The sequence below is a fragment of the Oncorhynchus clarkii genome, chromosome 9 (genome assembly GCF_045791955.1).
Source record: "Oncorhynchus clarkii lewisi isolate Uvic-CL-2024 chromosome 9, UVic_Ocla_1.0, whole genome shotgun sequence".
NCBI lineage: Eukaryota > Metazoa > Chordata > Actinopteri > Salmoniformes > Salmonidae > Oncorhynchus > Oncorhynchus clarkii.
Window position 1 is genome coordinate 71,376,145 of NC_092155.1, and position 15,421 is coordinate 71,391,565.

The 15,421-nt window shown below is 39.8% G+C and overlaps 1 protein-coding gene across 1 annotated transcript; it reads left to right on the forward strand.

Moving 5' to 3' along the window:
- Positions 1-4,469: 4,469 nt before the first annotated feature.
- LOC139416898 (tumor necrosis factor receptor superfamily member 14-like) lies at positions 4,470-12,803 on the forward strand. Its single transcript, XM_071166062.1, has 9 exons — positions 4,470-4,509; positions 6,298-6,428; positions 8,692-8,797; positions 8,889-9,173; positions 9,278-9,365; positions 9,508-9,695; positions 10,784-10,818; positions 10,969-11,017; positions 11,112-12,803. Exons 2-9 carry the CDS (start codon positions 6,399-6,401, stop codon positions 11,174-11,176), a joined length of 846 nt encoding a protein of 281 aa, XP_071022163.1. The 5' UTR covers positions 4,470-4,509; positions 6,298-6,398; the 3' UTR covers positions 11,177-12,803.
- Positions 12,804-15,421: the final 2,618 nt, after the last annotated feature.

The window sequence follows — 15,421 nt, forward strand, 5'->3', positions numbered from 1 at the left end:
AACAAGTTTCTATTGGACAAGTTCAAGAATGTTTATCCTCGTTTTGTTCCGTTAGCTGCTGTTTAAGAAAAAATGTTTCAACCAAATGACCAGGTTTAAGTGCCTTTGAACGGGGTATGGTAGGTGTCAGGTGCTCTGTTTTGTGTCAAGAACTGCAACGCTGCTGTTTTTTTTTTACACAATAGTTTCCCTGTGTATCAAAAATGGTCCACCACCCAAAGGACATCCAGACAACTTGACACAACTGTGGGAAGTATTGGAGTCAACATGGGCCAGCAACCCTGTGGAACGCTTTCGACACCTTGTAGAGTCCATGCACCGACGAATTGAGGCTGTTCTGTACACTCAGTGTATATTTGAGTGCTATGAGCGTGTACAATAATCATGCACTCATACATGTGCTGAACAGCAAGTTGTGACCTTTGTTCATTTGATAAGGTTTAATGGGTATACAGCCATATATTGATTACCACAGCAGCGCCATAACTTTAACAGTGGCATCTATCCCTCTGCCTTAAAACACTCATGGTTGAGTAAAATGTAATCTAAAACTAAACTTGAAAATAAACAACAAAGAAAGTAGAAACTTCAGGTTACAACACTGTTTAAACTAAAACTGATACCAGATCCAACAGACCACATCACACATCTAGAATTAAATATAAAAACCTGTGAAACTGAAAAAAAAACAAATGAAAAGCCAAAATTGTAAAGAAAATAAATATTTAAAATGAGGAGCTGAAATAACCTTGGTCATCTCAGTGTTCTGTGTGTTTCTTTGTATTGAAGGCTGAGTTGATAGATTCCTGACCTCCAGACAAACTAAGGGAGTTGGAGAAGGAGGTGCAGGAGACGAGCCAGTAGATAGCCATGCTAGAAGAGGAGCTCCACAGGCTGAGAGAGGCCATGCTCTGAGTGGGGTCCTGACGTTATGTTATCTTCTTGTATAAGACCTAAAAACGAATCTTATCTTGCATGGTGGCCTTGTCTGTGTTTTGGAACATGGCCACAAACACAGCTCTTCCAGTGTGATTATACCTCTATCTGCTTCAGTTGTTTTTTTGTAATTTGTGAGAAGTCTTGCAGAGCTTTTAATGAAACCTAAAAGAAAGTTGTGTAAAAGAACAGTGACACAGAGCTGTCTTCAACACTGACTTGTAAAGGAAATCATTCAGCAATCATGATCAAAAACAGATCAAAATGAAAGACATTTTAGATGTACAGTATGGAGGCTCAGAATCCCTGCTTCAATGAGAGAACCTGAACGTGGTTGAGTCAAGTGAAGCAAGTCATAACCTCACAACTAATCCTGAATTATATATATATTTTTTTACCTCCTTTTCTCCCCAATTTCGTGGTATCCAATTGTTAGTAATTACTATCTTGTCTCATCGCTACAACTCCCGTACGGGCTCAGGAGAGATGAAGGTCGAAAGCCCTGCATCCTACGAAACACAACCCAACCAAGCCGCACTGCTTAACAGTGAGCATCCAACCCAAAAGCCAGCCACACCAATGTGTCGGAGGAAACACTGTGCACCTGGCGACCTTGGTTAGCGTGCACTGCGCCCGGCCCGCCACAGGAGTCGCTGGTGCGCGATGAGCTTCTGCTCATTGGTTGACACTGTCCATGTCACCATGTCATGCATGACATGCTAGAATATAATATATAATCTGTTTTGATGAGTCTGCACACTAGTTAGTCCATTGTTAGATATTACTGCATGGTCGGAACTAGAAGCACAAGCATTTCGCTACATTTGCATTAACATCTGCTGACCATGTGATCAATAAAATTTGATTTTAACAAAAGCCATGTTTATTATTTGACAGAGCATACTGTGCTTTCAGAAAGTATTCACACTCCTTGAATTTTAAGCCTGAATTTGAAATGGATTAAATATTTTCTTCCCCATCACCCATCTATACACAAAACCCCATAAAGAGAAAGTGAAAATATGTTTTTTCTCATTTTCGCTAAATGTATTAAATATAGAACTATCTTAATACTTTGTAGAAGGGTCTTTCTATAAATAATGGGGCCAATGTGTGACATTAGCTTCGGTTTCTTCTGCAGGACCTCAATTAGGATGTAGACTTCAAGGCCTTCATGCAGCTGCTGAAGCATCGCCGTACGTTTTGTGGTTGCATGTAGCAAAATGTCTCTTTACAAAAGGAAACAGATAGAGACATGGACATTCATTGAGATTAGCATATCTTACTGCAGAAACCTTGGTGCTCTTGTATGAATGGTCATGATAATGTACTCCAAAAACGAATTTGTTTGAAACATATTAAATGAAATCACATGACACAAATTGTGGGTTGTTGAAATGTATGAATGCAATTTAAAACGTAATTTCAACTCAGATCAAATGTATCAACCCATGAAGGCTAATGGGTGCTTTGTTAAATAAGAAAACATTTCACATACCTTATTATGCTCTCCTTGTGATCCAAGTTGATGGGGCCTGTGTAGCCACAGTTGAGGAAAAAAAAACATTTTAAAGTAGAAATATAATGAAATAAACAGGCATTCTATTTTTGCTCTATTATAGTGGCCACTATAGACATCGATCAAGGGCACAAGGCTATATGTGTGCAAAAATAACATTCACTGAGTAAAAAAAAAAATGTATTATCCCCCTCACTCACACACAAGTGTTACTGTCAAATTCAACACAACAAAAACAATATCTTTGGGCTACACTGAACATTATTACATTGTACACTTTCTGCCTGTGGACATCTGTTCTACAATGTGCAAGAAGAAGTGAGAAAGAGGGAAAGTGTGTGGTGTTCCTTTCACCTCTATAGTGGCATCCAGTTTAAGCCAGGCCCAGCTCCTGCTACACTTGATCCCTGAATCCACTTGTTTAACAAGCAAAGCCTAATTTTCACCTAATTCTCTCATTCTGAAAATTAACCACATACTATAGAGGGAAAACATTAGTTAACAGATAGTGGTTATTTCGTTAGCTAGTTAATGTTTCACACAGATTGCCAGGGTCCAGTAAGCAACTAACGTTAACGCGTTATAACTTGAGGAACGGCAATGAGTCGAATACCAAAACCGTGAATTTCGCAGAAAGGTGACTAGTTTGCATCACTGAACTACTAGCTATGTAGAGGTTGGACGGAAGACCGCCCAGTGCTGCTTACCTGAGACGCCATCACCACACAGTCCTTATTGATACTGACCTGACCAATGGAAAAGCATCCTCCACACCTCCCACTAAAGCCCGCCCACAGCTGTGGGGTCAAAAGTGCAAACGAGGAACTGGTGTTTCAATCAACAACAAAAAGGTTTCAAAAGCAAAAATAAAGAGGAACTGCAAGCAAAGAGAGCAGTCTAGCCAAAATGGAGGGTGGTTGATTGCGAAATTAAATTGGAGTTTAGTTTTCAAATACATTTTTTGTTCCTGAAATATTTTTGGGGAATGATATTAGAAAATATTTGATTGCACATTTGTAAATTTTTAAAAAAACTTTGAAGCCCCGTTTTTAATTTCAAAATAATTATTTATGATTGAAAAGAAAACCGTTTTGCTCTCGACAAAAATACAAATGTAAACCCATAGCTTGTGCCCATAGAAATAGACGGGGCGCGGGATGTTCCATCCACATTGCTGGAAAGGGGGTCAGAGTTAAAAAGTTTGGGAACACCTGGTGCAGAGACCATTGTACCATCTAAACCGCTGTGAAATATCTTCTCCATAACCGAAAACATTGTATTTTCAAAACTGAACGTTAAAGACGCAAAACATTTACTTAAACAAGGGAAGCATAGAAATAGTGAACATACTGTATAACAGATATACCGCTTCTTAGACTTGCTTTAAATTATAATGACAGATCTATAACTCAAATTTCGATGTGAATTTGGTCCGGTCACACAAAAAAAGTGACTTATTGCAGCTTTAAGGTTAGATAAGATTGGGGTTGAGGGTAGTGACATCCCCAGGATGCTGGATAGTACTAACCATGGAAAGTCCCTCAGAAACAAAAATGAAAGTTTTGGATTATTGCTAAATCCCTCATAAACAAAAATTAGTCTGAGTTCATATGGCAATTGGATTATTTTATACCTGGGTTTATCTCTGTGAGAAGTGATAGAATAGAGGGTTTGGGTGGTAGGTGTGCTACATTTATCAAAGAAGGTGTAGCACAGAGAGATGAATAGTTCCAAAGAACATGAATGCGTGGCAGTGGAAAAGGGACTAGTATTTCCAAAATGAAAATAAAATACGTAAAACATGTATTTAAACATGAAAATCATAGAAACAGTGAACATACTGTATAACAGATCTACCGCTTCTTAGACTTGCTTTAAAGGAGAATGGCAGATCTATAATTAAAATGTATATGCACATTTGGTCTGTTCGCCCAAAAGGTACATACTGCAGCTTTAAGGGTTAAGGACGTTCCAAGGATCCCAGATAGCACTAATGCTGGAAAGTATCTCCTTCATTAAACGAAAGTGTAAACTACTCCGAGTTAATCTAACAGGTAAGACTGCTCTGTTACGTGTGTAAGAAAAGTGTATTCAATATTGATTAAATATGTATTAATATCGTATTTTGAAATATGAACTGTTAGCTAAAGTGTTATTTTACGTTAGTTAGTGCTAGCCCTAAACGACACGACGCTGTCCAGCCAAGACAAGACAATATAAGACAAACACCAAGAGTAAAGTCAGCGTTGTTTTAGCTAGACACCGACTTAAAGGGTAACATTAAGTAGCATAACCATTACAACATCTAACAAATGGCTTTGCATTAGTATACGCATCAAAACTCCCAAAGCAAAGTGACACCTCACTTTTACATTTTGAGTTACATAAATCTGATCAGAATTCCGAAGGTTCAATTTCGAAATTGGGTAGTGCGTCTTCAGTTTCTCTCTTGCATAACAATTTGTAACTTGACAGAAATGTCCAGATCAACTAGCCCATGTCAGCAAACATTTTTGCTAGGTTTTGTAGCCCATATATTTTGTGGTAATGTTTGAGACACTCAAAGATGACATGAATACACATTAGATATGGAAAAATGTATAGAATTGCAAGAAAATGACATTTTGAAACACCAAAATCTTCTCTGCACCCCGTGACAAAATGTGTAGAATTGCAGGAAATATGCTTTGAACCTGCTAAATTCTCTACACCAACAAGAGGGGTTTGAACAGTTTGTGTCATGAACAGTGCTTGTGCCCATAGAAATAGACATGGGCGCGGGATGTTCCCCAATGCTGGAAGGGGGGCCTGACTGAAACAGTTTGGTAACCCCTGGTGTAGAGAGTCATTGTACCATCTACACCGCTGTGACATGCTCTACATGAAAAAGAATGTGGACAACTGCTCGTCAAACATCTTATTCCATAATCATGGGCATTAATATGGAGTTGGGCCCCCCTTTGCTGCTATAACAGCATCCACTTGTCTGGGAAGGCTTTCCACTAGATGTTGGAACATTGCTGAGGGGACTTCAGCCACGAGGATTGGTGAGGTTTAGCGATTAGGCTTTCCTCGCAGTTGGTGTTCCAATTCATCCCAAAGGTGTTTCGATGGGGTTGAGGTCAGGGCTCTGCAGGCCAGTCAAGATCTTCCACATCGAACTCAACAAAACATTTCTGTACGAACCTCGCTTAGGGTGTTGTCATGCTGAAACAGGAATTGGCCTTCCCCAAACTGTTGCTACAAAGTTGGAAGCACAGAATTTCCATATTAACACCCATGATTTTGGATTGAGATGTTCAACGAGCACACACTGTGTCCTTATATTGGACACCGTGGGGGCGGAAAGCAGCCTAGTGGGTAGAGCGTTGGACTAGTAACCGGAAGGTTGCAAGATCGAATCCCTGAGCTGACAAGGTCAAAATCTGTCGTTCTGCTCCTGGACAAGGCAGTTAAACCACTAGGCCGTCATTGTAAATAAGAATTTGTTCTTAACTGACTTGCCTAGTTAAATAAAGGTAAAATAAAATATTGGTGAGTAAAAAAAAATCAACCCTTTTAACAGAAGGGCATACATTTATCATCCAGCATGACACCACCGTTGTACTACAAATCACTGTGTGATACAAGGCATTTTGGTTGCTTGGCAATGGGAGACAGCATTTTTAGGTTTTAATATGTTGGTTCACATAACACAGAAAAATGTTATTGCCATATACGATAAGACTCCATTGAACCAAAAATAATCAGCTCTAATTTAACGTTTGTTAAATAGTGTACGGAAAATATTTTAATATTGTATGATATTAAACTTTTCCAATTTTATTTGTGTGTGACTCAAGGACGACATGAGGATTGACGACAACCGGGATGTTCTTAGTTCAAATCTAAGATTCCAGGGAGGTGGACCTTCTTCCACTGAGATGTTGAGGATTGGAGAACCATGGCTCAGTTTCAAAGCTTGATATGGATAGTAAGTTAAACATTTGGGTTTTGTAAGCTTAGTAGCTTGGCATCATTTCACGCTACAGCAGTAAATGGAACCAGATAGTATGCTCAGAGTGTATACCAATGATGTACAGTGCATTCGGAAAGTTTTCAGACTCCTTCAGTGCCGTTTTTTCCCCATTACAGCCTTATTCTAAAATGGATTAAATCAATATTTTTCCTCATCAATCTACACATAATACCCCATAATGACAAAGTGAAAAAATATACCTTATTTACATAAGTATTCAGATCCTTTGCTATGAGACTAGAAATTGAGCTCAGGTGCATCCTGTTTCCATTGATCATCCTTGAGATGTTTTTACAACTTGATTGGAATCCACCTGTGGTGAATTCAATTGATTCGATATGATTTGGAAAGGCACACACACCTGTCTATATAAGGTCCCACAGTTGACAGTGCATATCAGAGCAGAAACCAAGCCATGAGGTTGAAGGAATTGTCCACAGAGCTCTAAGACAGGATTGTGTCGAGGCACAGATCTGGGGAAGGGTACCAAAAAATGTCTGCAGCATTGAAGGTCCCCAAGAACACAGTGGCCTCCATCATTCTTAAATGGAAGAAATTTGGAACCACCAAGACTCTTCCTAGAGCTAGCCGCCCGGGCAAACGGCGCAATCGGGGGAGAAGGGCCTTGGTCAGGGAGGTGACCAAGAATCCGATGGTCACTCTGACAGAGCTCCAGAGTTCCTCTGTGGAGATGGGAAAACCTTCCAGAAGGAAAACCACCTCTGCAGCACTCCACCAATCAGGCCTTTATGGTAGAGTGGCCAGACGGAAGCCACTCCTCAGTAAAAGGCCCATGACAGCCCGCCTCGAGTTTGCCAAAAGGCACCTAAAGGACTTTCGTACCATGATAAACAAGATTCTCTGATCTGATGAAACCAAGATTGAACTCTTTGGCCTGAATGCCAAGCTTAACGTCTGGAGGAAACCCAGCACCATCCCTACGGTGAAGCATGGTGGTAGCAGCATCATGCTGTGGGGATGTTTTTCAGTGGCAGGGACTGGGAGACTAGTCAGGATCGATGGAAAGATGAACGGGGGAAAATACAGAGATCCTTGATGAAAACCTGCTCAGGACCTCAAACTGGGGCGATGGTTCACCTTCCAACAGAACAACAACCCTAAGCTCACTGCCAAGACAATGTTGGAGTGACTTCGGGACAGGTCTCTAAATATCCTTAAGTGGCCCAGCCAGAGCCCGATCAAACATCTCTGGAGAGACCTGAAAGTAGCTGTGCAGCGACGCTCCCCATCCAACCTGACAGAGCTTGAGAGGATCTGCAGAGAAGAATGGGAGAAACTCTCCAAATGCAGGTGTGCCAAGCTTGTAACGTCATACCCAAGAAGATTTAAGGTTGCAATCACTACCAAATGTGCTTCAGCAACGTACTAAGTAAAGGGTCTGAATACTTATGTGAATGTGATCAGTTTATTGTTATTTTTTAAATTTGATTCTTAAACTTGAAAAACAATAATCCTGTGTTTGCTTTCTCGTTATGGGGTGTTGTGTGTAGATTCGTTATGGGGTGTTGTGAATACATTTTAGAATAAGGCTGTAACATAGCAACATGTGGAAAAAGTAATGGTCTGAATACTCTCTGAATGCACTGTATATTGGAAGCAGTTCTCCATAGGAATGAACATTTTCCATTCAATAAAATGTTTCAAGGATGAAATTACTTGTATTTGAGTATTTATTTGTCGAAGTGGGGACAGTAACATTACTACAAAAAAAATAGTTTAATTAAAAACTTTTAACATAAAATAATTAATAAGTATGCATTTAGGCGTCTGTAATAGAATATAGGCTACTAAAATGAATGTAGACATTAATACATGTATTTCTATAATTTCTAAATCTTTACCAAGATGGCTGAAGATGGAGCTCAATTCAGCGTCTGTCAGTCATCCTGGGTTTATTCACATTTTCTGTGTCAAATTCTAGTTTTGAAAATTGTTTGGTCTTTGAACATTGGCTTTGCAAAAACAAATTATTATATTTACTCTTTTAAAAAAATCAATCTGTATGTAAATTTCACTGACATTTATTAATCAGAACATCTTAACTATGCTTTCTCTCTATTTTGAACTGTCAATCTGAACTCTCCTCCAGTTTCATCTCTACTTCAACCCCAAACTCTCTTCAACCCTGCTTTGTCAATGTGACCCCCCCCCCCCTATTTTTCAACCGTGGTAATGTGTTCTTTTTCTCTATTTACAGATGAACCTAGCTATCATTTTTACACTTATAACCATTCAGCGCTCTATTGCATGTGGTAGAGAAGAGTACAGAACAGGTGATAAATGCTGTCCTGTGTGTTCACCAGGTAAGGACCAGCTCTGTATATTATATGGATTATTATGAAGAAAATACATTCCAATACCAATCACTCCATGACACTGACCTTTATCCCACAGGAAACCGGGTACATAAACACTGTACAGAATTTACAAGTACTTCCTGTATCTCCTGTACCGACTCCACTTTCCTTGATGAACCCAATGGTCTTATGGCATGCATACCATGCACAAATAACTGTGACCCAGGCTTTGGTTTGATGGTAAAGCAGCCATGTACACCTTCATCAGACACTGTCTGTGGGACACTGGAGGGGTTCTACTGTCTAGACCCAACTAAGGATGGTTGTAGAGCACCTCAGAGACACAGCAGCTGTAAACCTGGTCAATACATCAGTCACACAGGTTGGTCTTCATGCAAATATTGACATTAGTACATGATTTATGCAGTTGTGAGTTAAGCACATTAAGTTAGGATCCTTAATGAGTTTCACCCTGTGTTGGTGCAGGAACAACATCTACAGATACTGTGTGTTCTGACTGTACTGGTGACACCTATTCAAATGGATCATTTACATCCTGCCAGCCACACACACAGTAAGTGTGGCTCATGTATAATGATATTTTCCTTCAAAATATAAACTATATACTGCAATATGCAAACAGTTTTCATAATGTAAAACTGAATGTTAGATGACTACATTGTCGATTTACCAGTGGTTTATTTCTCTTATTATAGATGTGATACCTTGAGGCTTCAGCAAATTAAACCTGGAACTCATTGGTCCGACTCTGAATGTGGACCACAGACCTCCCCTCCCATAGCAATAATATCTGCTGTGGTGGTGGTGGTGGTGGTGGTGGTGGTGGTACTACCTGTGATAGCAGCAGTAGCTATTAGAAGAAAAATAAAAGGTCCTGTATCTGGTGAGATTATTTTGGGGCATTGTACCGTTTCATTTGTTTTAATTGCCCAGATGAACAAGTGAGAAACATCCAACACTGAATCAAATCACATTTTATTTGCCGAATACAACAGGTGTAGACTTCACCGCTTGCTTACGAGCCCTTCCAAACGATGCAGTTAAAAAATAAGCTACATACAGGAAGTACCAGTACTAGATCACACAAGAATGGTGCTACATACAGGAAGTACCAGTACTAGATCACACAAGAATGGTGCTACATACAGGAAGTACCAGTACTAGATCACACAAGAATGGAGCTACATACAGGAAGTACCAGTACTAGATCACACAAGAATGGAGCTACATACAGGAAGTACCAGTACTAGATCACACAAGAATGGTGCTACATACAGAAAGTACCAGTACTAGATCACACAAGAATGGAGCTACATACAGGAAGTACCAGTACTAGATCACACAAGAATGGTGCTACATACAGGAAGTACCAGTACTAGATCACACAAGAATGGTGCTACATACAGGAAGTACCAGTACTAGATCACACAAGAATGGTGCTACATACAGGAAGTACCAGTACTAGATCACACAAGAATGGTGCTACATACAGGAAGTACCAGTACTAGATCACACAAGAATGGTGCTACATACAGGAAGTACCAGTACTAGATCACACAAGAATGGAGCTACATACAGGAAGTACCAGTACTAGATCACACAAGAATGGAGCTACATACAGGAAGTACCAGTACTAGATCACACAAGAATGGAGCTACATACAGGAAGTACCAGTACTAGATCACACAAGAATGGAGCTATATACAGGAAGTACCAGTACTAGATCACACAAGAATGGAGCTACATACAGGAAGTACCAGTACTAGATCACACAAGAATGGTGCTACATACAGGAAGTACCAGTACTAGATCACACAAGAATGGAGCTACATACAGGAAGTACCAGTGCAAGATTAATAAAATGAAACGCACAATAATGTTCTGAATATCATGACAACACCCCTGTCAAACAGTATGTTATCGAGTTCCAAATTAGTTTCTATCTCAATGTTGATTCTTGTACTTTTCCAGAGAGGACTTTTCCAGAGACACAAAGCTCTACAGAGGTATGTGAATGAATAATCCCCCAATACCTACTTCATACAGCAGTATTTTCTATCATACTCAATGTGGTAAGGAGATGGCTGACAGGAATGTCTATTACCTCAAGGGTTGCACTTTTAAAGTTTTATTGAGTTGAGGTTTCCTTTTACTAGGTATCAGACAGAGAGGGAACGTCAATGCTGTTTGTGGGAACAAGAACAGGTAAGGTAGCCTATAACATCAGAATGGTACAGTATACTTGTTCATGAATTTCAGCCAGATTTGAGCTAAAATGTGTCTTATGAATATTATACAGATTCAAGCCTCCAGGACATTCATCAGAACAATCCAGTCTGTGTGGTTCATTGGCTTGAAAACTAGACTAGGCAGTAGGGCACAATTTCTGTCCACTACATGGTGAATGTGATCTAGACTCTGTTTTTAAATAAAAGTTGGAGGCTGGCACATTTGTTTTGTGGTGTAAAGATTAAAAAGGCCATGACCTTGATAGACAGCCTGTCTTCCAATACTGGGGATGAAGATGGAAACCTTAGTAGGAGCCAGGTCTGTTCTGTTCTGGGAAAGGTCAGGTGTGTCCATGATTTCAAATGGTCAGTCCAAGTCAGTTGACGGTAATTGGAATAAAACACAAATGCCATTTTGTAAGACACTCCACCTGGTCTTTGGATGCTGGTGCCAGATACATTGAGCAAATGCCCTTGAACTGATGAAGTCTACAGATCACAACATCTCCATGGACCTTATGGAATGTGTGATGTACTGTAGATTCTGTTGATACAAACTGTGTAAAGGACATACGGATGACATTTCCTGGACACTGGTATGGGGGAAAAATGGACTCCACTTGTTGAGTTACCATGGATTTGTATAATCCCACAGAGTAAACATCAAGAGGCAATGGTTCAGTGTAGGCTATGTTCAGTGTGATCCATTTATTTAGTAAAACTGTAATTTAACTAGGCAAGTCAGTTAAGAACAAATTCTTATTTACAATGACAGCCTACACCGGACGACACTGGGCCAATTGTGCACCGCCCTATGGGACTCCCAATCACGGCCGGATGTGATACAGCCTGGATTAGAACCAGGGACTGTAGTGACTCCTTGCACTGAGATGCATTGCCTTAGACCTGCGCCACTGGGGAGCTCTGAAGCAAAGCAATGGGACAAATGTTTTGTTTACAGTTCTGTTCTTACGATCCTCCTAAAAATATATATTTTATTGTCACACACTGGGATACGTGCTGTGAAATATGTTGTTTTACAGGGTCAGCCATAGTAGTACTCTGCCCCTGGAGCAAATTAGGGTTAAGTGCCTTGCTCAAGAACACATTGACAGATTTTCCACCTTGATTGTATAGTTATTTGTATTGAACAGTTTCTTTGCCTATTATGTGTATTTTGTAGGTATTGTATTATACTTTGCACATTATTCAATGTCATTATTCATTGTATTGATGTTTTTGATTCCATGGGTTTACAGTCTCTTCTATTGAATCCATTTGCTTCTCTGTAAGTCATGGGTTATGCTTGTTTCACCAGCCATCAGTGCTCAGCCTATTGTTGCTGTAAGTGTATTTCTGGTGACTGATCCAATGTCCCCTCTTGGGATTAAGAAATAGAGGATCTGCAATACAATTAAGCCAGCTAACTTTCTTATGTTCAACTGCAAGGGTGTGAGCAGGTCTGTTTAGTTCATCTGTATAATGAACCTCCTGATATTTCACATGTGTCTTATTGACTAAATTCCAAAACCATTTTTAATATCTTTAGAGATTCCAAACGAGAACGATTATATTGACCTTCCTTTAAAAAGTGCATCCTTCCTTGAAGACTCACTGAATGGACAGGTGAATTGGCTCCACATGAGTTTCACCTGTCATTTATACCTCAAGGAGGAATTGAAGGCAGTGGCGGTCAGTGCCGTTTAAGATTAGACGTTTAAAATGTAATCTAAAACTAAACTTGCAAATAAACAAAAAAGAAAGTAGAAACTTCAGGTTAGAAGACAAACTAAAACTGATACCAAAACCAACATAGATCTAGAATTAGACTGTTTAAACTAAAACTGATACCAGAACCAACAGACCACATCACACATCTAGAATTAAATATAAAAACCTGTGAAATGAAAACAAATGAAAAGCCAAAATTGTAAAGAAAATAAATATTTTAAAATGAGGAGCTAAAATAACCTTGGTCATCTCAGTGTTCTGTGTGTTTCTTTGTATTGAAGGTTGAGTTGATAGTTCGTCTGGAGGTCAGGAATCTAAGGGAGGTGCAGGAGAAGAGCCAGTAGATAGCCATGCTAGAAGAGGAGCTCCACAGGCTGAGAGAGGCCAGCTCTGGGTGGGGTCCTGACGTTATGTTATCTTCTTGTGTAAGACCTAAAACTAATCTAATCTTGCATGGTGGCCTTGTCTGTGCCACAAATGCAAATCTTCCAGTGTGAATATGCCTCTGCTATCTGCCTCAGTCGTTTTTTTTTTGTCATTTGTGAAAATGAAAATAAGATGCAAAACATTTACTTAAAGGGAAGCATAGAAATGGTGATCATACTGTATAACAGATCTACCGCTTCTTAGACATGCTTTAAATGAGAATGACAGATCTATAACTAATTTCTATGCAAATTTGGTCTGTTCGCCCAAAAGGTACATACTGCAGCTTTAAGGGTTAGGGACGTCCCAAGGATCCCAGATAGCACCGACGCTTGAAAGTATCTTGTTCATTAACTAAAGTGTAAACTAGTCCGAGATAATCTAACAGGTAAAACTGCTCTGTTACATGTTTAGGAAAAGGTTATTCAATAATAATTAAATATGTGTAATATCGTATTTTGAAATATGATGTTCGAAATGAACTGTTAGCTAAAGTTTTATGTTAGTTAGTGCTAGCCCTAAAGGACACGACGCTTCACGTCCTGTAAGTGCATGCGCTGTCCAGCGGTTTGTGTAGCCAAGACAAAATGTAGCTTATCTAAATTACATTGTTGTACCTTCATTATGCTAGCCCATCTACATACATGTTAAAAGACAAACACCAAGAGGAAAGTCAGCGTTGTTTTAGCTAGACACAGGCTTAAAGTGTAACATTAAGTAGCATAACCGTTACAACATCTAACATATGGCTTTGCATTAGTATACGCATCAAAACTCCCCAAGCGAAGTGACACCGCGCTTTACATTTTTTCGAGTTATTACTTAAAACCGATCAGAATTCCGAAGGTGCCATTTCGAAATTGGGTAGTTTTCCTGCACATCATCATCTGCACATCTATCACTCCAGTGTTAATTTGCTAAATTGTTATTACTTCGCTACTATGGCCTATTTATTGCCTTACCTCCTCACGCCATTTGCACACACTGTATATAGACTATATTTTTTTATATTGTGTTATTGACTGTATGTTTATTCCATGTATAACTCTGTGTTGTTGTTTGTGTCGCACTGCTTTGCTTTATCTTGGCCAGGTCGCAGTTGTAAACGAGAACTTGTTCTCAACTGACCTACCTGGTTAAATAAAGGTGATTTTTTTTTTCAGGCATTGCATAACTTAGAGAGCAATTTATAACTTGTCAGAAATGTCCAGATCAACTAGCCATGTCAGCAAACATTTTTTGCTAGGTTTTGTAGCCCATAGATTTTGTTGTAGTGTTTGAGACACTCAAAGATAACATGAATACACATTAGACATGGCAAAATGTATAGAATTGCAAGAAAATTACTTTTTAAAACAGCAAAATGTTCTCGGCACCCTGTGACAAAATGCATAGAATTGCTGGAAATATGCTTTAAACCTGCTAAATTCTCTACACCAACAAGAGGGGTGTGAACAGTTTGTGTCATGAACAATGCTTGTGCCCATAGAAATAGACGTGGGCGTGAGATGTACCCCAATGTTGGACTGGGGGCCTGACTGAAACAGTTTGGGAACCCCTGCTGTAGAGAGTCATTGTACCATTTAAACGGCTGTGACATGCTCTACATGACCAAAATTATGTGGACACCTGCTTGTCGAACATCTTGTTTCAAACTCATGTGCATTAATATGGAGTTGGTCCCCCCTTTGCTGCTATAACAGCATCCACTCTTCTGGGAAGGCTTTCCACTAGATGGTGGAACATTGCTGCAGGAACTTGCTTCCATTCAGCCACAAGAGCAATAGTGAGGTCGGGCACTGATGTTGGGTGATTAGGCTTGGCTTGCAGTCAGTGTACCAATTCATCCCAAAGGTGTTCGATGGGGTTGAGGTCAGGGCTCTATGCAGGCCAGTCAAGTTCTTCCACACCGATCTCGACAAAACATTTCTGTACGGACCTCGCTTTGTCCACAGGGGCATTTGCATCATGCTGAAACAGGAAAGGTTCTTCCCCAAACTGTTGCCACAAAGTTGGAGCACAGAATTGTCTAGACTGTCATTGTATGCTGTAGTGTTAAGATTTCCCTTCACTGTAACTAAGGAGTCTGAACCATGTAAAAAAAAACAGTCCCATGCCATTATTCCTCCTCCACCAATCTTAACAGTTGGCACTATGCATTGGGGCAGGTAGCGTTCTCCTGGCATCCGCCAAACCCAGATTTGTCCGTCGGGACTGCCAGATG

Bases quoted from the DNA above. Each gene is read 5' to 3' on its own strand.
- LOC139416898 (XM_071166062.1), top strand. From the start codon at position 6,399: ATGGCTCAGTTTCAAAGCTTGATATGGATA. The intron at 9,174-9,277 runs GTTGGTCTTCAT...GTGTTGGTGCAG, and splicing joins TCAATACATCAGTCACACAG to GAACAACATCTACAGATACT. The intron at 9,366-9,507 runs GTAAGTGTGGCT...CTCTTATTATAG, and splicing joins TCCTGCCAGCCACACACACA to ATGTGATACCTTGAGGCTTC.